This window comes from Meles meles, chromosome 15, assembly GCF_922984935.1.
Source record: "Meles meles chromosome 15, mMelMel3.1 paternal haplotype, whole genome shotgun sequence".
Classification (NCBI taxonomy): Eukaryota; Metazoa; Chordata; class Mammalia; order Carnivora; family Mustelidae; genus Meles; species Meles meles.
Genome location: NC_060080.1, coordinates 21,333,564 through 21,356,240, shown reverse-complemented (window position 1 = coordinate 21,356,240; position 22,677 = coordinate 21,333,564). Strand labels below are relative to the sequence as shown.

At 49.2% G+C, this 22,677-nt stretch overlaps 3 protein-coding genes across 4 annotated transcripts; all 3 read left to right on the top strand.

Moving 5' to 3' along the window:
* The first annotated feature begins 2 nt into the window (after positions 1-2).
* LOC123925836 lies at positions 3-2,438 on the top strand. The gene is made up of 3 exons (XM_045979391.1): positions 3-8; positions 221-316; positions 842-2,438. The coding sequence occupies exons 2-3, from the start codon at positions 237-239 to the stop codon at positions 2,007-2,009; spliced, it is 1,248 nt and encodes a 415-aa protein (XP_045835347.1). The 5' UTR covers positions 3-8; positions 221-236; the 3' UTR covers positions 2,010-2,438.
* An 11,142-nt stretch (positions 2,439-13,580) lies between these two features.
* PRR30 (proline rich 30) lies at positions 13,581-15,696 on the top strand. The gene is made up of 2 exons (XM_045979634.1): positions 13,581-13,761; positions 14,018-15,696. The coding sequence occupies exon 2, from the start codon at positions 14,334-14,336 to the stop codon at positions 15,537-15,539; it is 1,206 nt and encodes a 401-aa protein (XP_045835590.1). The 5' UTR covers positions 13,581-13,761; positions 14,018-14,333; the 3' UTR covers positions 15,540-15,696.
* Positions 15,697-18,534: 2,838 nt separating this feature from the next.
* Positions 18,535-22,667, top strand: PREB (prolactin regulatory element binding). 2 transcript variants are annotated; one of them, XM_045979988.1, is made up of 9 exons: positions 18,535-18,894; positions 19,496-19,688; positions 20,093-20,313; positions 20,497-20,577; positions 20,677-20,801; positions 20,999-21,172; positions 21,316-21,388; positions 21,582-21,741; positions 21,966-22,667. In XM_045979988.1, the coding sequence occupies exons 1-9, from the start codon at positions 18,760-18,762 to the stop codon at positions 22,058-22,060; spliced, it is 1,257 nt and encodes a 418-aa protein (XP_045835944.1). In that variant the 5' UTR covers positions 18,535-18,759; the 3' UTR covers positions 22,061-22,667. The 2 variants fall into 2 exon arrangements, with proteins under 2 accessions (XP_045835944.1, XP_045835945.1); XM_045979989.1 differs by lacking the exon at positions 21,582-21,741 and having other exon boundaries at positions 21,966-22,019.
* Positions 22,668-22,677: the final 10 nt, after the last annotated feature.

Sequence of the window (22,677 nt, the reverse complement as noted above, 5' to 3'; positions counted from 1 at the left end):
CAGACACAGTGAGTAGAGTTGACCTTCACTGTCTATTCCTCCTCTCTTCAGCTTACTCTACTGATAAACTTTGTATGAGTTAGGAGAAAGGAACCTAGTACTGTTTTACTTCCCTCACAGTGATAGCTGTTCCTTTTCTAAGTGAAGTCACTATTCTTATTGGTTTCCTTACTAGTACTTTAATATCACTTCAGTGACATTGACCTACTCTTGTGTCCAGCTTTTCAGGTCTCCCTATGGGATGGGCCCAGGAGTATGTACTCTGGTCCATGGACAGAAGTCTTCATCAGATCTTCCAACATCTGGAATGTGCAAGGTCAGGGAAGGTCGTTTCTGGGAGGAGGTTGGATGGTGGGAGTTTTTGTTTTTGTCTTAGGTAAACTCTACCCACAATGTGGGGGTTGAATTCTTGAGATCAAGAATTGCATGCTCTACCAGCCGAGCTAGCCAGATGCCCCAAAGGTGGTAGAACTTTTAAGAGGGAGGGAGGAAGAGACCGAAGAAGGGAGGTAGTAGAGAGGGAAAGAGGGAGGGAAAAAGAGAGGGAAAAGAGAGATTGTTAGTTGGTTGCTTATTTACTTAGTTTTGGCAGTGGGGATAAATTCTGGGTCCAAAGGTTTTGTCCATGGATCATTTCTGACTGGAATGGAGACCCATACCTTCCTCTCCTCCTGGTAGAGGAATTCTTTACATGAGTAATTGATATTGGGGAAAACAACCTCTTTTGTTGTTATTGTTCTCCCTCAGGCCAAAATATTTCACATTTGAAATAGCCATTACCTTTCCCTTTTCCTACTTTTTCCGGCCTCAAAGCAAATGGAAACTTTTCTTTATTTCTTAGATCAAGTCTTATGGAAATGTGTTTGCCTGAATCACAGGATGTGATTTCTTCCTCCACCTCCTCTGTGCTTGTGGCTCAGGAGCCTGTTCTACCCTGTTGTGGCTGTAAGAAGGCAAAACATTCTACTAAGGACAGCAGCTCCTCTGGATCATTATGCAACAACTCCAGCCTGTCCCACCTTCCCGTCTTTTCTGAAGGAACAACCTGGCAACTCCGGAGCCATGGTTTACCTATTTTACCCAAAAACCAGTCTTCCCTGTTCAGGAGCAAAGGCACACCCCTGCCTCCTTTTCAGCTCTCAGAGTTTGGGAAATCAAGACTTTTACAGAATTTGGCAGCTCTTTCACCCTTAAGGTCCCAAAGCTCTTTTATCGACTCTGTGTTTGAATCCCCAGATCTCTGCCAACAAGAAAAAACAAAGAATGGGGGAGAGAGCAAGAGTCATTTGACATTGGATCATGGGCCAGATTTTATTTTCACCAAGGCAAGACCACGATTCTCGGGGTGGGCTCCAATCCGGCTCTCTCCTTTGGCTAGGTGGGAGTTAGAGGGACATATGGCTTGGAAGGTTGATACTTTGAGGGAACAAACAGTGCCTCTGCCTGTGAGGGAGTCACGGGCAATGCTGAATTATTTAACTGAGGCACAAGGAGGAGTTCCTGAACCAGAGAAACCTCAAGTCCAGGTATCTATGCCCCTTCATCAAAGCACTGAACAAAGTCTCTACAATAAATTCCCAAACTGTCCATCATTTCAGCTCCATGTGAATATTGGAGTGGAATCTGGATTAAATAGAACAGAAACAAAAATTTCACAGTCACTTATCCCAGGGAAGCAGTCACAACTTGGGGATGGCCCGCAAATCCTTAAATCCAGGCCCTTAGTTACATCATTGGGCACTCCACTTCCCAAAAGTTCAGGAGCTGACCTAATTCCAGAGAAAACCACTGGACTGCAGAAGGAGCCAAAACATGTCCTAGAACTTAATATAGAGCAGAGGGTCACGAGCATATGTTCACGGCACAAAAACTACAGCATTAACCCCAGGGCTACCTCATCAGGTCATGGAATCTCCAAGTTTGACCCCAAGGCATCAAATCTTAGAATCTTCAGAGATGAGTCCAAGGCAAAGCCATCAAATGATGAAAACTATGGGGTTGGCTTCTGACCCCATAATCAGAAATCTGACTGAGTCAAAACAGTCACAGCGTCAAATAATGGAACATTTAGGGGCAGTCCCAAGATCACTGGGTCAAAGAACAGCATCTAAGGAAATGAGCCCAAAGCCACTGCATCAAGTCACAGAATCTGCAGTAATGACCACTACATCTCTACTTCCAGGTGCAGAATATCTGGGGGTGAAGCCAATGCCACAACTTAAGACTGTGGATTCTATGAAGTTATCCCCAGGATTGCAAAATGTAAAATCTAGAGACATAACTCCAGGTTCGGTCCCACGGATGGTAAAATATGAACAGCCGATCCGAACTGTGAGCCCTACAGAATTGGCCCCAGAACTTCAACTGCATTTTAAAGGAGTTGCATTAAAAAATGGGGTTGGCAGGGCACCTGGGTGGCTCAGTGAGTTAAAGCCTATGCCTTCAGCTCAGGTCATAATCCCAGAGTCCTGGGATCGAGCCCCACGTCGGGAGCCTGTTTCCTCCTCTCTCTCTGCCTGCCTCTCTCCCTACTTGTGATCTGTGTCTTTCAAGTAAATAAATAAAATCTTTAAAAAAAATAAAATAAAATACACTCTGATTCATATAGTTAATATGTTGTTTAGGATTTTATAACCATCTCATAAGTGAAATGAATTCTAATTTTCTTCTCTTTTAAAAAAATTTTATTTATTTATTTGACACAGAGAAAGAGATCACAAGGCAGAGGAGCAGGCAGAGAGAGAGGGGAAGCAGGCTGCCTGCTGAGCAGAGAGGACCTGAAATCATGACCTGAGCCAAAGGCAGAGGCTTAACCCACTGAGCCACCCAGGCGCCCTCTAATTTTCTTCCCTTTAATTGTCATTATTTGGTTTTGGGATCAAGGTTACACTAACCTCATAAAATGAGCTAGGGAGCTCTCACTCTTCTACTTTCTGAAAGAACCTTTTACATAAGATAGAAATCAACCCTTCTTTGAAGTCTGGTGAGACTTAATTATAAAACCACCAGGCCTAGTTTTCCTTTGGTGAAGAGGGGAAGAAATGTTAACTTTCCCTTCAATTTCTTTGGCTTCCTATTGATGTATTGTAATGCCTTGTTTCTTCTTATCAATACTTAGAATTTTATATTTTCCATGAATTTAGCAATTTCATTCAGGAATTCCAATACTTTAGTATAGAAAATGATCTTAGAAATATGTTTCCAGGGATGCCTGGGTGGCTCAGTCAGTTAAGCTGCTGCCTTCGGCTCAGGACATGATCCTAGGGTCCTAGGATCAGTCCCACATTGGGCTCCTTGCTCAGCGGGGAGCCTGCTTCTCTCTCTGCCTCTCTGGGCCACTCTGCCTGCTTGTGCTCTCTCTTTCTCTCTGACAAATAAATAAATAAATAAATATGATCTTTAAAAAAAAGTCTTTAAAAAAAAAGGAATATTTTCCAGGGATGCCTGGGTGGCTCAGTGGGTTAAGCTTCTGCCTTTGGCTCAGGTCATGATTTCAGGGTCCTGGGATCGAGCCCCGCATCGCATCAGGGTCTCTGCTCAGCGGGGAGCCTGTTTCCTCCTCTCTCTCTGCCTGCCTCTCCACACAATTGTGATCTCTGTCTGTCAGATAAATAAATAAAATCTTTTTTAAAAAAGTAATGTATCTCCAAAGAAATGAGAAAAAGCAGAAGTCCTATCCTGCAGAAATTTTCTGTCAAACACCTAGGCATTTCTCAGCCTTGAGAAAAAGAGTGTAGAACTCTGAGAATGGCCAGGCAGTTTGCCCAGGAACAAAACTTGGCCCACAAAAGGGGTATGGCCTTGGATCTCTGGTAAAAGCCCAAAGTTCCAGTAACTCTAACAGGCCAGCAGTTCTGTGGCTGGACTGGCAAGATGAAGACTGATTTGGGGGCACCTGGGTGGCTCAGTCAGTTGAGTTCTGACTCTTTTTTTTTTTAAGATTTTATCTATTTATTTGACAGACAGAGATCACAAGTAGGCAGAGGGAGAGGCAGAGAGAGAGCGGGGGAAGCAGGCTCCCCGCTGAGCAGAAAGCCAGATGAGGGGCTCAATCCCAGGACCTTGGGATCATGACCTGCGCCGAAGGCAGAGGCTTTAACCCACTGAGCCACCCAGGCATCCCTAGTGTCCAACTCTCGATTTTGGCTCAGGTCATGATTTCAGAGTCATGAGATTTAACCCCAAGCTGGGCTTCCTGCTGAGCATGGAACCAGTTAAGATTCTTCTTCTCCCTCTCTCCCTGCCCAATCCCCACCCCTGCTCACGTGTTCTCTCTCTCTCTCTCTCTCAAAAGACGATGCAGGGAAGAAGGAGAAGGAGGAGAAGAAGAACAAACATGTTTATGGGAAACACAGTCCATTTGGGGGCCGACATCATTCTAATCTTGAGAGAACTGCCCATCAGGACCTTAGGACAGAAGAATGGCATTTTGAAGGATAGAGCAAAAAGGTGTTTTTCAGACATAACAGGACTGTCTTTTGTCCTCCCATATATGTGTATATAGCTACCCTGATGGTATTAGATGCCAAAATTTCAGTGATGAGTTAAAAGTCAGCTGGGGCTCCCATCCCAAGATCCTCAGACCAAGTTCAAAGAGTTACCCAAGAAAACTCTAGGGAGCTCATTGGGCAGTCCAGAGTTTCTTGCATTCTGACCATCTGTGAGATGAAGGGTGGCCCATGGAATGAATGGTGGGTATTCCCAGGCTTTCAGTTCAATATTCTTTCTCAGAGTTCATTAAGTTGTTGCTAAGGCAGACCTCTCCCAGAAGCTTCCATCTGAAACTCAATCAGGTCAGAGCCAAAGTCAGACTTCTAGGGGAATCCAAGGAAACCCTTGCCAGATGGTAAACGGGCATCATCACTTTCCTTCCGGAGGCACTTACCTATCAGAGAAAGAGGGAGATCTGACTCCAACTTTTCTGAGCCTTGGTAGGACACAGCGTAGGAAGGAAGAAAGTATTAAAGCCACACTCACAGCCATGTGGAAAGACATCTTCTTTTAGCAAGAGCCTTTTCAGAGTTAGGTGACTAGGACACACTCAGGGAGCTCAGTCCTCAGACGGACCGCAAGGTCATGGTCAGATGAACTGGGGACTCTCAGGCTATCACATCGGTGTTGCGTCCACAGCAGGGATGTGATCTATGAAGGAAAACGTACACAGTGAAAAACAGTGTCCACAAAGCCCCAAGTGGTGAACCAGGAGAGAGTGAGACTGGTGTACAAGGTGGGCAGACGCTTCCCAGACCAGAAGGTGCAGAGGCCATTTCTAGCACTCTGTCATCTTCAAGCTGATCTTCAGGGCAATGGGTTTCTGCATGGCAAAGCTCGTCTCCAGGGCACGGCTCAGGTCCATGCCATGCGGGGCTATCTCTGCGGCACGGCACTACCTAGATGCAGGTGTGTGGGCGGCTCTGTGACTTAGAACTTTGTCGCTGCTGCATGCTTCATCTCCAGCGGCCGGGCCATGGACACAGCAGGGCGGGTCCTGGCACACTGGTCTGAGTGGGCTTCATGGAGCACGCGGGCAGCACATGGGTGAAGGCCCAGCTTCTCTACCATGTATTTTTTTAAATTTTTATTTATTTGACAGAGAGAGAGAGCACAAGTAGGCAGAGAGGCAGGCAGAGAGAAAGGGGGAAGCAGGCTCCCTGTTGAGCAGAGAGCCCAATATGGGGCTCGATCCCAGGACCCTGAGATCGTGACCCGAGCCGAAGGCAGAGGCCTCAATCCACTGAGCCACCCAGGCGCTCCCATGTATTGGTTTTTGAAGTTGGTCTGGGACCTCTAGTTCTCGGGTTGAACACAGGCACAGTCCGGGGATCTAGCCTAATTCATGAAAGTTGGGCCTCATGGGTTCTCCCTTGGCCTCTAGTGCTGATGACAGGTTCTCCTCTTCCTGGGACTTGTTTCAGCACAGTGCCATCAGCCCCCTCTATCGCAGGCTGTGCAGGAGCCCAGGCACAGTCTTGTTTGGGTGGGACTGGCTCTCAGGAAGGTATAGAGAGGAGTGGCTGTACAGGAGGATCACCTTCCCCTCAAAACCTGAGCCCCATCTCCCAGGAGCTATAATTTACACTTGGAACAATGACCTCTTGGATACCGATTGGAGTCCTTTTGAAAAAGAAGTGCTTGGCAAGCTCAAGATCCTTCTGCCAGGCAGTGAGGCCAGTGGGAGGGAGCGAGAGCAGCCTTCTTCACTCACACCTCTCCTAGTCCCTCTAGTGGTACAGAAGCGCCCTAGAAGTTTCACTACTGCTATGGGATCCCTCATTTTTCATTTTTAATTCTCCATTATATCTCTAGATACTTTCTTTTTAAAATTTTTGTTCTGTATTTTATTTGCACCCAATTCTCTTTCTGTTCTTTTTTTTAAAAAATATTTTATTTATTTATTTGACAGAGATCACAAGTAGGCAGAGAGAGAGAGAAGGGAAAGAAGGCTCCCCGCTGAGCAGAGAGCCCGATGCCGGGCTCCATCCCAGGACCCTGCGATCATGACCCTGAGATCATGACCTGAGCTAAAGGCAGAGGCTTAACCCACTGAGCCACCCAGGCACCCTTCTCTTTTTGTTCTTAATAAGTGTTCCCAGACCTATGCTTAGCTTATCTATCTTTTCAAGGACCAGACTGTCTTTTTTTCAATACTCTCTATATTTAAAAAAAATTATTTATGAGAAATTGTGACATGTGTGCCATTTTAAGCATTTCAAGTATACAGTTCAGTGGTATTAAGTACCTTCACACTGTTGTGCATACATGACTGTCATCCATTCACAGAACATTTGTCATCCCGCAAAACTGAAATTTTTTTTAGATTTAGTTATTTAAATTAGAGAGAGAAAGTAAGAGAAAGAGAGAGCATGAGCGAGGGTCAGGGGAGAGGCAGAGAGAGAAGTAGACTCCCCGCTGAGCAGGGAGCCTGACGTGGGGCTTGATCCCAAGACCCCGGGATCATGACCTGAGCCAAAGGCAGATGCTTAACTAACTGAGGCACCGAGGTGCCCCCAAATTGAAAATCTTTACTCATTAAACAATAACTTCCAATTCTCCCTAACCAACCCCTGCACCTGGCAACCACTGTTCAACTGTCTGCCTCTATGAATTTGACTATTCTAAGCACCTCATATGAGTAGACTCTTACAGTATTTGTCCTTTGGGACTGGTTTATTTCTCTTTTTTAAATACATTTTATTTATTTATTTGACAGACAGAGGACACAAGTAAGCAGAGACGCAGGCAGACAGAGAAGGGGAGGCAGGCTCCCCACTGAGCAGATAGCCCGATGTGGGGCTCAATCCCAGGACTCTGGGATCATGACCTGAGCTGAAGGCAGAGGCTTTAACCCATTGAGTCCACCCAGGTACCTCGGGACTGGTTTATTCACTTAGTGCAGCCACAAGGTTCATCCATGTTGCAGCCTGTGTCAGAATTTCCCTCCTTTTTAAGGCTGAATAATACTCCATTGTAAATATATACACATTTTGTTTGTCCCTTCATTGGTCAATGGACATTTTGGTTGTTCCTACCTTTTAGCTACTGTGAATAATGCTGCTGTGAACACAGGGATACAGGTATCTCTTCAAAACCCTGCTTTCGGTTCTTTTGGGGACCTACCCGGAAGTGGAATTGCTGCGTCTCGTGATAATTCTATTTGTAATTTTTCGAGGAACTGCTGCACTGTTTCCCATAGTGGCTCTACCGTTGTACATTCCCGCCAGCAGTGCACAGGGGTTCCAGTTTCTCCACATCCTTGCCAACACTTGTTATTTTCTAGTCTCTGCTTTGTGGTTGCATCCGGATGAGTGTGACTCTTTAGTATTTTTTTAAGTGTCGATTTCATTTATTTTTAACCTCATTTTTATATTCTTCCTTCTCATTCTTCACTTCTCCCCCAGTGTTCATTCTTCCAACTTCTTGAGAAGAGCGCTTGGCTGGATTGGTTGAACTTACAGTTCATTGGGTTTTACTAAACATAAGAGGAACAATGGAACAAGAAGACAATCATCATAAGCATATTATTGCATCTAGTAACACAGCCTCAAAAATATATCAAGTGACAACACACAGAAATGCAGGAACAGATGAACCAATTAGAGTCGATCTTTACACACCCCTTTTAGTAACTGATAGATCACATAGAGATACCTAAGCCAAAATACTGAATGATGGTCAATAAACTCAAGATACTGGATATATGCAAAATACAGGACAAACAGGAAAGAGTAAAAATAGGAAGACTGTCAAGGCTAATTTTAAAATTTTACCTCTATACTTCTATATTGTCTGGATTTTTATCTTTAAAAAATATTTATTTATTTATTTGACAGACAGAGATCACAAGTAGGCAGAGAGGCAGGCAGAGAGAGGGGGGGAAGCAGGCTCCCTGCAGAGCAGAGAGCCTGATGCGGGGCTCCATCCCAGGACCCTGAGATCATGACCCGAGCCGAAGGCAGAGGCTTCAACCCACTGAGCCACCCAGGCGCCCCTTGTTTGGATTTTTAAATAAAGGTTTTATTTATTTGCGAGGGAGAGAGCACATGCGAGAGAGCAAGAGAGAGCACGAGTGAGGAACAAGGGCAGAGGGAGAGGAACAAGCCCGACCCCAGCTGAGCAGGGAGACTGAGGCAGAGCTTGGTTCCAGGACCCCGGGATCATGACCCAAGCTGAAGGCAGACACTTAACCTATAGCCACCAAAGCGCCTCTGTTTGGATTTGTACAGTGGAATTTATTGTGTATTATTTGTATACTTCAAAGAACACTAAGAGATAAAAGACAAAAAGCACTAGAGGTTCAAATGGTTGACTCACATTTTTCCACCACCATACTTAGTCAAAGACTTGATGAAATCAAAATCCACAGGGAGGGGCACCTGGCTGGCACAGTCAGAAGAGCATGCAGCTCTTAATCTCGGGGATGTGAGTTCGAGCCCCATGTGGGGTGTAGAGATTACTTAAATAAATAAATTTTTATTTTTTATTTTTAAAATTTTATTTATTTATTAGAGAGAGAGAGCAGAGGAAGGGCAGAAGGAGAGGGAGAGAGAGAGAGATAATCTCCAACAGACTCCATGCTCAGTGTGGAGCTGGATCCCACGACCCTGAGATGAGAACCAGAGCCAAGATTAGGAGTCTGACGCTCAACCGACTGAGCCCTCCAGGCGCCCCGATTAAATAAACTTAAAAAAAATACATAGGGATTATTACAATTCCCAAGGTATAAAAGTCATTTACAAAGTAGGAAATAAAAGTGATGTGGGAAAATCCATGTGGTAAGTAAGTACTTAAGGACTCTATTTAGGTCCCTACAAGCACTTGGAGATAAGGCACACTGCATTGAGGAACTGCAAAGGCAGCGCACAGCGAGTCTGAGCATAGGCATATAGATTTCAGTGCCTATCTAGCAAGTCTCCTTAGTAGCTGGTTTGCAAGAATGTGTCAGTCCATTTTGGAAGAGTAAGAAAAGAAGGGTCATAGAAGCAAATCCAGTCATACTCACCCCTGCACTGTATAGAAAAGATAGAAAAGCTAACTTTCTTAGCTTGGTTCCATTAGGCAATTAATTCATTAATTCACTCAACTCCCCTTCTTCTGAGACCAAGCATCAAACAGCGTCCCGACTCCCCGGCAGGTCTAGCTCCATGATTTGGGAATACTGATGATATTGAAAGCAGTAAGCCAGTCCCTGCGACTCTGGTTTCTCAAGGTAAATCAATGATGGGGATTCTGATCACATGTTTGTCTTCCCGAATACCTAGACTATAGAGAGAGAATATGTAAATTATTTCCTGTTTGGGTGAGCTACTTTTTAAAAATTCGCATCCTAGCACTTAGTTTAGGCTGTTGTGTTTTAGTTGGCATGGTCAGGAGTACATTGGTCACCCTGGAAAGTAAAAGTCCGATGTAATTGTTTTCCCCAGTGACATAGCTGACATGCCCCTTCCAGATGGCCTTGAATTTACTTGAACCAAGTACTTTACAATTTACTTTCCTTGGACCAACTCTGGCCCTTGTGATCATCAGTTTCCTTTCTAAGAGCTCACTTGCATTCTGTTAAATAATCCAGTTGAAAATTGTCCTAGCAAGCAACTGGAAACTGATTGGAGATCCTAGAATTTGTTTTTCCTTCCCTCCTTTGTTTTTTGTTTTGTTTTGTTTTGTTTGTTTGTTTGTTTTTAAAGATTTTACTTATTTGACACAGAGAAAGAGAGAGACAGCGAGAGAGGGAACACAATCAGGGGGAGTGGGAGAGGGAGAAGCAGGCTTCCCGCTGAGCAGAGAGACCCATGCGGGCTGGATCCTGCAGAGCTGGGACCATGACCTGAGCCTAAGGCAGACGCTTATTGACTGAGTCACCCAGGTGCTCTCTTTCCCCCTTTTTAAATACTTACCAATCTGCAGGTATCTGACACCTCTCTTATAAGGATGATTTCTCCATGAATGCTCAAGGTACTTCCGCAAACAGTCCCTTCCGACTGTATCATAGGTACAACTCAAATAGAAAAGAAAAGAAAAAAGTGCCAAGGTCAGATTTTCCGGGGTAATTTTCAATTTACCCATTCATTCATCTACCCTCTTAAGAAACACGTGCAGATTTCTGGAAAGAGCATGCTGTATAGCATTTGAAGGAAAGAAAACAGAGTGCTCTCGCCTAGGATTGGAGAAGTGGACGTGGGAAGAGTGTGGTAGATAATATCTGTAACGGGAAACAACTGGCCAACTGAAACAAGTTCATTAGGATCGCACATTTCCAACTTGGACGCCAAGGGCCTAGAGAACCTCTACTCACCTGGTCCCTAAAATTTTACTAAGCATAGAGTAATTAACACAAACTAAGGGAGAGATTGGTAGTGTAAATTGAAGTTATTATAGAAATTTTTGTTTGAACAGCAATCTTCCAGTTGGGGTCCTCATACCCCTAGGGGAACATGAGTATTTTCTAAGAGGACCCAAGTTCTAGAGTGACCAACTGTCCCAGTTTATCCAGAACTGCCTTGGGTTTTTTTTTTTTTTAATTTTTTAATTAATTTTTTAAAAAATATTTATTTATTTATTTAACAGATGGAGATCACAAGTAGGCAGAGAGGCAGGAAGAGAGAGAGAGGAGGAAGCAGGCTCCTTGATGAGCAGAGAGTCCGATGCAGGGTTGGATCCCAGGACCATGAGATCATGACCTGAGCTGAAGGCTCAATCCCAGGACCCTGAGATCATGACCTGAGCTGAAGGCAGAGGTTTTAGCCCACTGAGCCACCCAGGCATCCTCTGTATTGGTTTTAGTACTAAAAGTCTCATGTCCCAGGAAACCCATCAGTCCCTATGGCTTTATCTCAACTTACCTATTTCCTCCTCCCTAAAGCTGATGTGCCCGAGATTTTGCCTGGTTTTCCTTTCCCACCACCTACATTTTCATAAGTGCCCTTCTCTCACTTTATACAAACCATGACTCTTACTCATTCCTAAGTTTATTACGACTTGCCCTGGAGTGAAAAAACCTCCAGGGCACCTGAAGAAAAACAAAAGACAATTAGAAATATGTATTTTTAAGAATTCATTTATTTGAGAGAGAGAGAGCACAAGGGGGTACCGGGAGGAGAGGCAGAGGGACAAGCAGACTCCCATTGAGCAGAGAGCCCGATGTGGGGCTCAGTCCCAGGACCCTGAGATCACGACCTGAGCTGAAGGCAGACACTTAACTGACTGAGCCACCCAGGCGCCCCGACAGAAATGTCGATAATGGGCACCGCCTCCTTTAATATAGGAATCATAGCTCCTTGGAAAGGCATCTCATCTTTCAGTCACATATTGTGATGGCTAATTTTAAGTTAACTTGACTGGGCCATGGGGGGGTCATATATTTAGTTAAACATTATTTTGGGTGTGTCTGTGAGGGTGTTTCTGGAGGAGATTAATATCTGAATTGGTAAACTGAGTGAAGCAACTTGCCTCCCTAACGTGGGCAAGCCTCATCCAGTCATGGAAGGCCTGAATAGAACCAAAAAGGCAGAGTAAGGGAGACTTCACTCTCGCTGCCTGATTATCTTCAAGCTGGGGCACCAGTTTTCTCTTGCCTTTGGACTCAGATTTGCACTGGAACTGACACCATCGACTCTCCTGGTTCTCGGGCCTTTGGACTTGGGCCGGAACGATGCCCTTAGCTCTCCAGGTATCTAGCGTGCTAACTGCAGACCTTCGGACTTGGCAGCCCCATACACACAGGATCCAATTTCTTTTTTTGTTTGTTTTTTAATTTTTTAAAAAATTTGTTTAAGGATTTTATTTATTTATTTGACAGAGAGAGAGATCAGAAGTAGGCAGAGAGGCAGGCAGAGGAGGAGGGAGGAGGCTCCCGGCTGAGCAGAGAGCCTGATGCAGGGCTCAATCCCAGGACCCTGAGATCATAACCTGAGGCAAAGGCTGAGGCTTAACCCACTGAGCCACCCAGGTGCCCCAGGATCCAATTTCTTGTAATCAATCTCTATCTATTTATCGATCACTATACATAAATAAACACAACCGTATGTCACTAAGAATAGACAACTTAAATGAAATGGACACGTTTTTGGAAAGACACCAATAGGATATAGCTATATCATTTATCTGTCTATAGACGCCATCATAAAGAAGAACATGCTTAGATATAATAGTTGCACTTAACCTGTGAGTAAACTGGAAAGCAGTGAATTTACACTTTAAATGGGTGGATGGTACGGTATGGTATGTGAATTTTACTCCCTAAAGCTGTTGAGAAAATAGTTATTAAAACCTAGAAGTGCAGGGCGCCTGGGTGGCTCAGTGGGTTAAAGCCTCTGCCTTCAGCTCAGGTCATGATCTCAGGGTCCTGGGATCAAGCCCCGCATCGGGCTCTCTGTTCAGCGGGGAGCCTGCTTCTTCCCTGTCTCTCTGCCTGCCTCTCTGCCTACTTGTGATATCTCTCTCTATCAAATAAATAAAATATTAAAACCTAGAAGTGCAGCCCAAGGGTGGAAATGGTATAGAACGTGAGCCACTGCTCAGAAAGCGAAAGGAAAGAGGACCTTGAAGAGAAAGGCCAGCTGAGAGAGGCCGTATGGTTGGCGGGAACCCCCGATGTAGGAGGCGGTGGGAACTGTGAAATATAGGGGCAGGGAGGAGGGGAAGATTAGGCCCTGACGGGGAGACTGAGTGCCCCAAGGAATTAGGTCTGCTTTAGTTTTGTCAAGGGCCAGCCTTCGGATGATCTCTGAAAGAAGGTTCTAGAGCCTTGAGGCGGAGAGCGCATTATGTCAGCACCTGACCTTTATGACATCGGCACTAGGTGCCAGGGAGAGCTGCCCCCAGGGAATGGGGCTCATAACGCCCAAGGGGGGCGGCAACGCCGTCCCTTAGACAAAGTTCAGTCTCCCAGAAGTTTTCAGCCGCCAGGCGCACTGTTGCTCCTGCTGCTTCTGCTTCTCCTGCTGGGCGTGCTGAGGGCCCGGCAGGGCCAGAGGACATCAGCATCAGGGGTGACAAGGAGTCAGGGAAACCGGAGGGGCAGGAAATGAGGATGCCGGCAGAATCGCTGACTCAGAGTTAGGGGAGCAAAAATCGGTGACGGAAGACCTGCTCCTGGCTGCAGGACCAGCGAGGGCAAGGTTCAGACAGAAACCCGGGTCAGAGTGAGTTTAGGATGACATGCTGTGGACAGAGGGCGTGTATCCACCATTTGGTGACGCTTCTTCTCTCCCAGGTTCCTCATTGCTGAAGTGCTTTGTGAAACCCAGCTCAGAGGAACCCTCGCTGGTAAGAGCTCGTAGCACCAGAACACCCCAATTTCTAGTCCTGTCTCCGCCGCCATCCTCGAGCCCGCTCCTCCAACTCCATTCTACCTCCCCACCCCCATCCTTTTCCTCCTCATCTCTCACCTTCCCCGGAGCATTTTGCCAGCTCTTCTGACCCCAAAGGTGACGCGGATTTAGAGTCTTGGTAAATCATTTTCTTCAGAGCCAGAAGTGGACCGATTCTCCCAATATCTTCGATTCTGTTTCTTTCTCTACAGGTCCGATGGGCTGTGTCTTCTTCCCTGGCCCACCCAGATGACTGCTGCAGATCCTCAGCGAACAAGAGGCAGCTCTGGCTCTGCATCCCTCCATATCCCTCACCGATGGCTGACTGCAAAGTGAGAGGCCAAGTTCAGACCCAAGCTCCGGCCCGCACACTCAGCTGCACCAACACCGGGCTGGAGCCACACTTGCACACAGAAGGCCCTGACTTCTCAGCCAGCTCTGGCCTCAGAGACACCGGCCCTGACTCTGCCAGGTCTCTCCTCTCTGGTCTTGAGGCACCCCCCCACCATCCCTTCTGAACTCAAGGCAATGGTGCCTCAAAATAAGGACCAGGTGCTGCTAGGGAACTCAGAGGCCCCTGCGCGCCCCCCGCTGGGCCCCTCGCAACTTGTGGACTCCCCACCCAGCCACCCGCAGCCTCTGCCTCCCCAGCTAAGGCCCCCTCTCTCCTCCTCCTCTTGCTCCCAGGGGACCCCACAGTCCCACAATCCTGGTTTCCGTTTCTACTCTTCTTACGCAAATTCTGACTTTATCCTACACCCTTGGTCTTCCTCTGTCCCAGGTTCCCTTAGCTTCTTCCATCAGAGTCACCCCTCTCCCTCCCCCCGACCCTCTTCTTCTGCCTCCCACCAGAGGCTATCCCAGTCCCAGGCTCACATCCATTCCTCCTCTCCCTCTCAGCCCCAGAGCGCCTCTCTCCCCCACACTCATTGTCAGTCTCCCTCACCCCCAGGAGGCAGCCCTGGCTCCCCTGTCACTTCCCCGTCCCCCAGCCTACCTTCTGGCGGGGTCCGCTCAAACAGGCAGACGTGGCCCTGTGATCAGTACGGGGACACCAGGTCCCCTGGGCTGGTGGGGGAATGTGTGCCAAGCGAAAAGGACCCTGCGGAGTTCAGGGATGCAGGAGCCCTGGCCGAGGTCCTGGTGGCCCGTCTGGGGCGCCGCCGCATTGCTCGCGACCTGGAGATACTGCTTTTGCAGCGTATGTGGCTGGGCAGAAGTGGCCAGGCCCCTGTCGTACACTATCCCATATGCCTGGTGTGCCTCAAGCCCCGCAGCCCCTCATGCCCCATCCCCAGGTACAGGACTGGCCCCCGGCTCCTTGCCTTCCTCCAGCTACAGCCCTGTGCGCAAGGCCAGGAATCCGGACCACTCCGCCTAGGCATTGGTTTTGCCCTCCGCCTGACTCAGGGCGAGGCCAGGGCCCTGCACCTGTTGCCCGAAAGAAGGCCAAAGGCAGCAGGGCCTCAGGGCAAGGCTGCTCAGGCCCATGGACATCAAACCCAGGCGTCCCCGGCTCCGGCCCCTCAAGCACCGGTGGCTCAGGCGCAGGCAGGTCCAGCCCGGGGCACACCCTCCCAGACCGCCAGCCTCAGATCTTCAGGCCTTCAGTCACCAAACTCTACGTGCTTTTCGGGGCCTCTACGTCAGGCACCCAAACAGGCCACCGTCTGCCCGAAACCCAGGCCTTCCTCTGCGCCCAAGAGGCCAGTCTCTCCAGAACCCATTCTCTGAAAGTCACCAGCCTAGTTCCAGAGCCGAGGAGGCGCTCTGGAGTATCTCCTCTGAACCCCGCTGTCCCCACCAGGCCCCAGATGTTGGGGGGTCCCCGAGATACCCTGAAGGGCTGGCTGGCAGGAGGTCAGGTGTGTTCTCCAACCTTGAACCCTGGGAGCCCTTTATGGAGTCTGCTCTCTCCTGGCTGAAGAGGATGAAGGGCATCTTAGACCCCATTCAGCCTCTAGCGTGTCAATAAAAGCCTGACCCTGCAAACGTGTGTTAGTGTCTGATGAGGAAATGTCGGGGTTTGGAGAGAACAGTCAAGAAAGAATTTGAGTCGTCTTTGGCGCAAAAAGGTGTTTGTTTTTTTAAAGAAGTGATTTTTTAAAAAATATTTAACAGAGAGAGCGCCCCAGAAGGTGGTTTCATTAAAGCATGGGGACAGAGGGCTGCCTGGGCGGCTCAGTCAGTTAGGCGGCTGCCTTGGGCTCAGGTCATTATCCCAGGGTCCTGGGATCCAGTCCCGCCCGCATCAGGCTCCCTGCTCGGCGGGAAGCCTGCTTCTCCCTCTCCCACACCCCTACTTGTGTTCCCATTCTGTCAGATAAATAAAATCTTTAAAGGGGGGGGCAGGACCCAAGGGCAGAAAAAGCTGCACTAGAGTTGTGAGGAGTGGCTGGTTATATATACTTTCAAGTTGGGAGGAGGTTAGATAAAGTGTGAGTCTCTAAGGAATTTTGGAAGCAAGGTTTCCAGGACCTCGAAGGGGCTAGCTATTGTTGGGAAAAGGTCGTTTCTTACTGTATAATAAAACGTTAGTCATGAGACCCTTCAGATGTATATCAGTGGGCCAAATGCTTGGGGGGTGATTGCTAACATGTATCTTGGGGGTAGAGATGAAAGACGTTGCCAAAGGAATTTTTATATGTTGAAGGAGACTTACAGGATTCTAGAGGTTGACATAATGTTAAGCTAATGTTGCCTTTTGCCTCTAGCTAAGTATTAACATTGAGGCAGTTGAGTGTCTAGAGGAAGGTCACCGCCTGTCTCAAGGAGTTGTCAAAGGGCTAAATTCTAAAGAAATATAATTTTTCTTTCGCCTTTGTTTCCCACATTGATGGAGGATAGTTAGAAGAAAGGCAGGCAGGGTAAGCGCTCCCTCACTCCCTGTCCGTCCTCCTAAGAGAAAACTACCCTTAAAAGGAAAAAGACCCCATCCTGTTATTCTAGGCTTTACTCAGTGGCCCAGCTTTAAGTCTTCCCACTGGGAGGATTTAAAACTTGTATGTGACAGAAAGTAAAGGAATGGCCTTGAGTGTCATAACCCAGACCTATAGTGGGGGGTGGGGGGAGAGCTCAACAGCCAGTGGGATATCTAAGCTAAGAGCTCGATCCAATAGCCTGTTCCTGGACAGCGTGCCTTAAGGCAGCGGCCGCATCGCTTCTTGATCCCTGAGGCTACGATGAAACACCACCCTGGAAGGAGCCTTCCACCCTTTCCCACGCGAACAGTTACCTGATAGGTAGATGAGCGTGTGGAAAAAACTTGATTGTGTGACAGGCGTATGGAGTGTTAGATTAAAAGAGCCCACACCAACGCACCCACAAAAACCCCTAGATTTAACCGCCAAATCAGCAACCCTCTCGGGTCCCCTCCCTCTTCGGGATCTCTATAATATCAGTCAATAAACTTTGCTTTGCTGCCCACCACTCTTCGTCTGGCCTACCTCTTCATTCTTCGAAGACACGGTGTGACCAAGAACTGTGGGCACTAAAGGAAAAATCCTGCCACCACCTCAGTGTTCTGCTGAGCAGACACAGGGGGTAGCTGAACCTATTGGGGACCACAATTAAGCAAAGAGAGAGGGACAGTCAAAGGAAACAGGGTGGCTAGGAGAGTAGGTGCCATGTATCTGAGGAGGGCATGGGATCCATAAGGCCTGAGCACCTGACATGTGCAGAGGGCTCTGGGAGGCCCTTCACACATTTAATTTAATTTGGTGGGACAGATAATGGCATTCCCAAAGATGAAGCCACTGGGCTCCTTCCTCTGGGTGCGCCTTAGGTTAACAAGGTTGTTTACTTAGGCAGCCAGGGGAGCAGCAGGTGGTGTCTCCTTGAAGGGACGGACATTCCTAGGGTTCACTTGCAGAGAAACATTAAGGATCTAATGTTGAAGATCCGAAACCCAAGGGGCCCCCTCAGAAAGATGGAAATGCCAGGCAGAAAAGAGACCTGCCCTGCCTGGGAACTAAGTTGCCTCCGTCTGAGGGTGTCAGCTGGGTGCAGCCCCTTCCAAACCCTTGAATGCAGGACTAGTGTGCAGGGCTGCAAGAATGGCCAATTCTCAACCGTGAAATAGCAGTTTCTTCAAACCAGAAAGTGGTGGATTGAGGATTTAAAGCCAGTTTTATTTTAAAGTCCACGCTGCCTTCATCAAAAGGCAAAGACACGTTCGTGTTCCCAAATGTTGACTTTCCAAGGTGTGTGACCTGGAACAAATCACTTCCACTCTGTGATAAAAGGGCTGGGCTGGGCTTGTGTATCACTCGTGAAATGGGGACAGGCCTAACCAAAGATTTTTTTTTAAATAAAATCTTCATTTATTTAATTATTTTAAAAGATTTTATTTATCTATCTAACATAGAGACAGCAAGAGAGGAAGCACAAGCCAGGGAAGAGGGAGAAGAAGGCTTCCCGGGGCTGGATCCTACGACCCCGAGATCATGACCTGAACCAAAGGTACATGCTTAACCACTGAGCCATCCAGGGATCCCAACATTTCTTAGCTTTTATTAGCTCCCCTCCTCCGGAAACACCAACCAAGACCCTGGACGCCGAGACTGTCTTCCCAACCTCCACAAACATGGTGGAGGCTGACGTCACAAGGGGGACGGAATCTTGGGGCGGGTGTCGGGTCACCGGCCGGCTAATGCTGACGCGTATTGGCGGTCTTGCGCCTGCGCAAGGAGAGCCGCGAGCTAGGTGCGCGTGCGCGCTGCGCGACAACCGGACCGGGTTAGGACGGGGGTGGGGCTGAGGTCCGGATCCTTGAGTGTCGTTTTGGCGAATCTGTGGGTTAGAGTTTTGGCAGCTCGGAGGGTGTGAGAGAGGAGTCGGGAAGTCTCCTGACGGCCACGGGACCTAGTTAAATAGCGGCCGAGACAAGGGTCGAAAGCGGGCGCGGCATGTCCCGGGTGCTGCGGTACTTACAGTGAAGCGCGCCGGGAGCAGGATGGGCCGGCGTCGGGCGCCAGAGCTGTACCGGGCCCCGTTCCCGTTGTATGCGCTTCAGGTCGACCCCAGCACGGGGCTCCTTATCGCTGCAGGCGGAGGAGGCGCTGCCAAGACGGGCATAAAGAATGGCGTGGTGAGAGCTCAGGGCCACTGGGGCAGGGTCACGCCAGGGGTGATGGGGGTAGGGGGTCTGGGGGAGGGCCGCACCTCAGGCTTCAGACCTTTCCTCTCCCCCCGGTGGGAAGCTGGGCTTTTCCGGCGCCCGGGCGCGAGTTTCAGCTAAGAACTTACTGACCAGGAACTCCCAAGGTAGAGTAAAACCAATACACAGTGCCCTTTAGGCAGGAACTTAAGCTTCAGCTTGACCTCAAGGGCAGCTCCGGGGGTCTTATCGTGGTCTTTCTGGGGAGGCCACAGGACTTTTCCCACTGCTCTCCAGCAGCGGCAGGAGTGCTGCGTTTGGCCTTTAGGCTAGGTTTCTTCACTCCTCTGAGAGTCACCCTACTATTTTGTAAACTGGAGGTATTAATCCCAACCCTGCTTGCTGTACAGATTTCTGTTGTTTGAAAGAAACAAAGAAAGGGAGAGAAGCAGGCAGGCTGGGAAAAAACCTTTTAAAGTAGAAAGTGCAATAACCAAAAAGGTAGGGCTTTAGACTATAGGATGTAAGTTTGCCCTTGAGGTGTTCCCTGGGTCCCCCTAAATCTTGCTCATCTTGGTTCTCTCTTCTACAGCATTTTCTACAGCTAGAGCAGATTAATGGGCGCCTGGGTGCCTCTTTGCTACACTCGCATGACACAGAGACACGGGCTACCATGAACTTGGCGCTGGCTGGTAACATCCTTGCCGCAGGGCAGGATGCCCACTGTCAGCTCCTGCGCTTCCAGACCCATCAGCAGAAGGGCAAAACCAAGACAGAGAAGGCAGGTGAGAAGCTCCCTCTTTAGCTTTGGGGAAAGGGTTAAATGAGTAAGGTCGCTTATGTTGGGGGGGCGCCTGGGTGGCTCAGTGGGTTAGGCCTCTGCCTTTGGCTCAGATCATGATCTCAGAGTCCTGGGATTGAGCCCCATATCGGTCTCTCTGCTCGGTGGGGAGCCTGCTTGCCCCTCTCTCTCTGCCTGCCTCTCTGCCTACTCGTGATCTCTCTCTGTCAAATAAATAAATAAAACCTTTAAAAAAAAAAAAGATCACTTATGTTGGCTTCTAAAAAAAAGTGGGGCTGGAAGTGTGGGTTATGGTAGCCGGCAAGAAGCCAGATGTTCACTACTAGGGAGGAGACCAGTACTACTTACTATAGAAGCCCGGAATCTGGCAGGCTCTTTGTGTTGCAGGTTCCAAGGAGCAGGGGCCTCGACAGAGGAAGGGGGCAGCTCCAGTAGAGAAGAAGTCTGGAGCTGAAACCCACCAGGAGGGGATAGAACTCACTGTAGAGAATTTGCAAGCGGTGCAGACAGACTTCAGCCCTGATCCGTTTCAGAAAGTTGTATGCTTCAACCACGATAACACCCTGCTTGCCACTGGAGGGACAGATGGCTACGTTCGTATCTGGAAGGTGTGGTTTTGGGCTTAGAGGATCCGTGTCTATACCAACAAGGCCAGAATTGTGAGAAACCAAACATGGGTTCTGGGAAACTTGTGAGTGAAGCCTGCACTGGGTGGCAGAAAAGTAGATGGGTGGGGATCATGGCGGCTGGTCAGGTACTTGGGGGTAACCATGCTGGTGGTTTGGCCGCAGGTACCCAGCCTAGAGAAAGTTCTGGAGTTCAGAGCCCACGAAGGAGAGATTGAGGACCTGGCTCTGGGGCCTGATGGCAAGGTGAGGAAGTGAGAGGGTGGAGAAAGTAGGTGATTATGCTGCTTGTCCAGTAAGTGGATCCCCTAACTGTCCATCCTTGGAATCTTGATTCCTGACTAGTTGGTAACTGTGGGCTGGGACCTTAAGGCCTCCGTGTGGCAGAAGGATCAGCTGGTGACACAGCTGCACTGGCAAGAGAACGGACCCACCTTTTCTAACACGCCTTACCGCTACCAGGCCTGCAGGTGTGAGACCCCAGAGGGTAGCTAAAAGAGGCACAGCCTAGATGTGGGGGAGTGGGAAAAGACTGGGGGGAAGCAGGGGAGGATTGCCGTCTTGGTGGGCTTTACCCCAGGCCTGACCAGGGTAGAGGAGGGCACAGACCTCTGAGAAGGGCTGAGCAGGCCCCAGGAGCTGAACGGCCTCTCGCCTGGCCCCCCAGGTTTGGGCAGGTTCCAGACCAACCCACCAGGCTGCGACTCTTCACGGTGCAGATACCCCACAAGCGTCTGCGCCAGCCCCCACCGTGCTACCTCACAGCCTGGGATGGCTCCACCTTCCTGCCCCTTCGGACCAAGCCCTGTGGCCATGAAGTCATCTCTTGCCTTAGTGTCAGGTGTGAGGCGGTGGTGGCTTGACTGGTTGCGGGATGTGTGGGCGAGCTCGGGAGGGGGTCGGGTCTGAGGCTCTGAAGACCACTGTTAGTGAGTGTTGCTGCACAGGCCTCCAGAGCAGTGACCACTTGATGGTTTGTTGCAGTGAATCGGGCACCTTCCTAGGTCTGGGCACAGTCACTGGCTCTGTTGCCATCTACATAGCTTTCTCTCTCCAGGTAAGGTGTAGAGCCCGGAGTGCTCTTCAGCGGGGCGGGGGGCAGGGGAGCATCTAGGCCTGCTTCGGTCTAAGGGTGCGGGAAGGAGTCTGGCCCAGCCCATAAGAGGGAAGGCCATCTGGGGACAGGCAGCATGTTTTCCAGAAGGAGTATCTCCACCTGGGCCTTCCCTCACTAGTTCTTTTGTCTCCAGCGCCTCTACTATGTGAGGGAGGCTCATGGCATTGTCGTGACGGATGTGGCCTTTCTGCCTGAGAAGGGTCGTGGCCCAGAGCTGCTTGGGTTCCATGAAACTGCCCTGTTCTCTGTGGCTGTGGATAGTCGTTGCCAGCTGCATCTGCTTCCATCGCGGAGTGAGTCCTTGGGGTGGGCGGTTCCACCCTGCCTCTAGCTGTAGCGGAAACTCGCCCCAAAACTTGTAGCTGTAGCAGAAACTGTAGCAGAAACTTGCCCCCAAACAAGCAGCCCGTTCTGCTGTGGGCATTGTTTGTAGCCATCTGCCCCCTTCTTGAACGCTTCTGTTCTTAGGACTGTGAAGTCCCTTTGCCTTCTGACTTCTTTCCTTTCCCTCGTGCAGGGAGTGTTCCTGTGTGGCTGCTGCTCCTGCTGTGTGTCGGGCTTATCGTTATGACCATCGTGCTGCTCCAGACTGTCTTTCCAGGTTTTCTTTAGCCCTCCTGCTCCTGGGGAGTCGGGGGCCTGGACACTGCCATCTTCTACACCAGAGTGGAGGTCTGGACCCCGTTGCTCACCCCAGCTGCATCCACGGTTGGGGGTTGCTTCTCAGGACACTGATGCGCACTGCCTGTCCCGCCCAGCGAAAGCTTGGCTGCGGCCCTGGGTGACTCTGAGTCCTGGGAGCCCTTCCTTCTCCATCCGTGAGGCCGTCCAGGACAGTGGTATCTGCAGCCCAGGCCATGCCACCTGCATCCTTTTGTCTGCCTAACAGAGGCTCCAGAGTTGAGCTTGTCCTCTCTCCAGAAACATGTGAGGATGCCCAAGACCCCGGAGGTACTGCTGTCCATCAGCGGCTCTTCATGTGAGCCCCTGGTGTTTGCTGGGCCAAGCACTGGCCTGGGACTTGTAGTGAGGGAAGGAAGGGGCGGAAGGAAGACCCAAGCTGTCGTCTCTGGGTCCAACTGGTAGCTCCAAGCCAGCTCGGCTAAATATACAGTAAGTCCCTGGATGGTCTACCCTAACCTTGAGGAAAGGGAAAACGAACCTCTACCCATTTTTCAGGAAAAGCTGGTATTTAATAAATAAGCGAAGACAGAGTTAAGACCCTGGTG

What these genes read in the sequence shown, in the direction of transcription:
- PRR30 (XM_045979634.1), top strand. Translation starts at nt 14,334, where the DNA reads ATGGTGCCTCAAAATAAGGACCAGGTGCTGCTAGGGAACTCAGAGGCC.
- LOC123925836 (XM_045979391.1), top strand. Translation starts at nt 237, where the DNA reads ATGGGATGGGCCCAGGAGTATGTACTCTGGTCCATGGACAGAAGTCTT. An exon ending in CAACATCTGGAATGTGCAAG is followed by an intron (nt 317 to 841) that starts GTCAGGGAAGGT and finishes TTTATTTCTTAG; the next exon opens with ATCAAGTCTTATGGAAATGT.
- PREB (XM_045979988.1), top strand. Translation starts at nt 18,760, where the DNA reads ATGGGCCGGCGTCGGGCGCCAGAGCTGTACCGGGCCCCGTTCCCGTTG. An exon ending in GCTACGTTCGTATCTGGAAG is followed by an intron (nt 20,314 to 20,496) that starts GTGTGGTTTTGG and finishes GTTTGGCCGCAG; the next exon opens with GTACCCAGCCTAGAGAAAGT. An exon ending in CTCTGGGGCCTGATGGCAAG is followed by an intron (nt 20,578 to 20,676) that starts GTGAGGAAGTGA and finishes ATTCCTGACTAG; the next exon opens with TTGGTAACTGTGGGCTGGGA.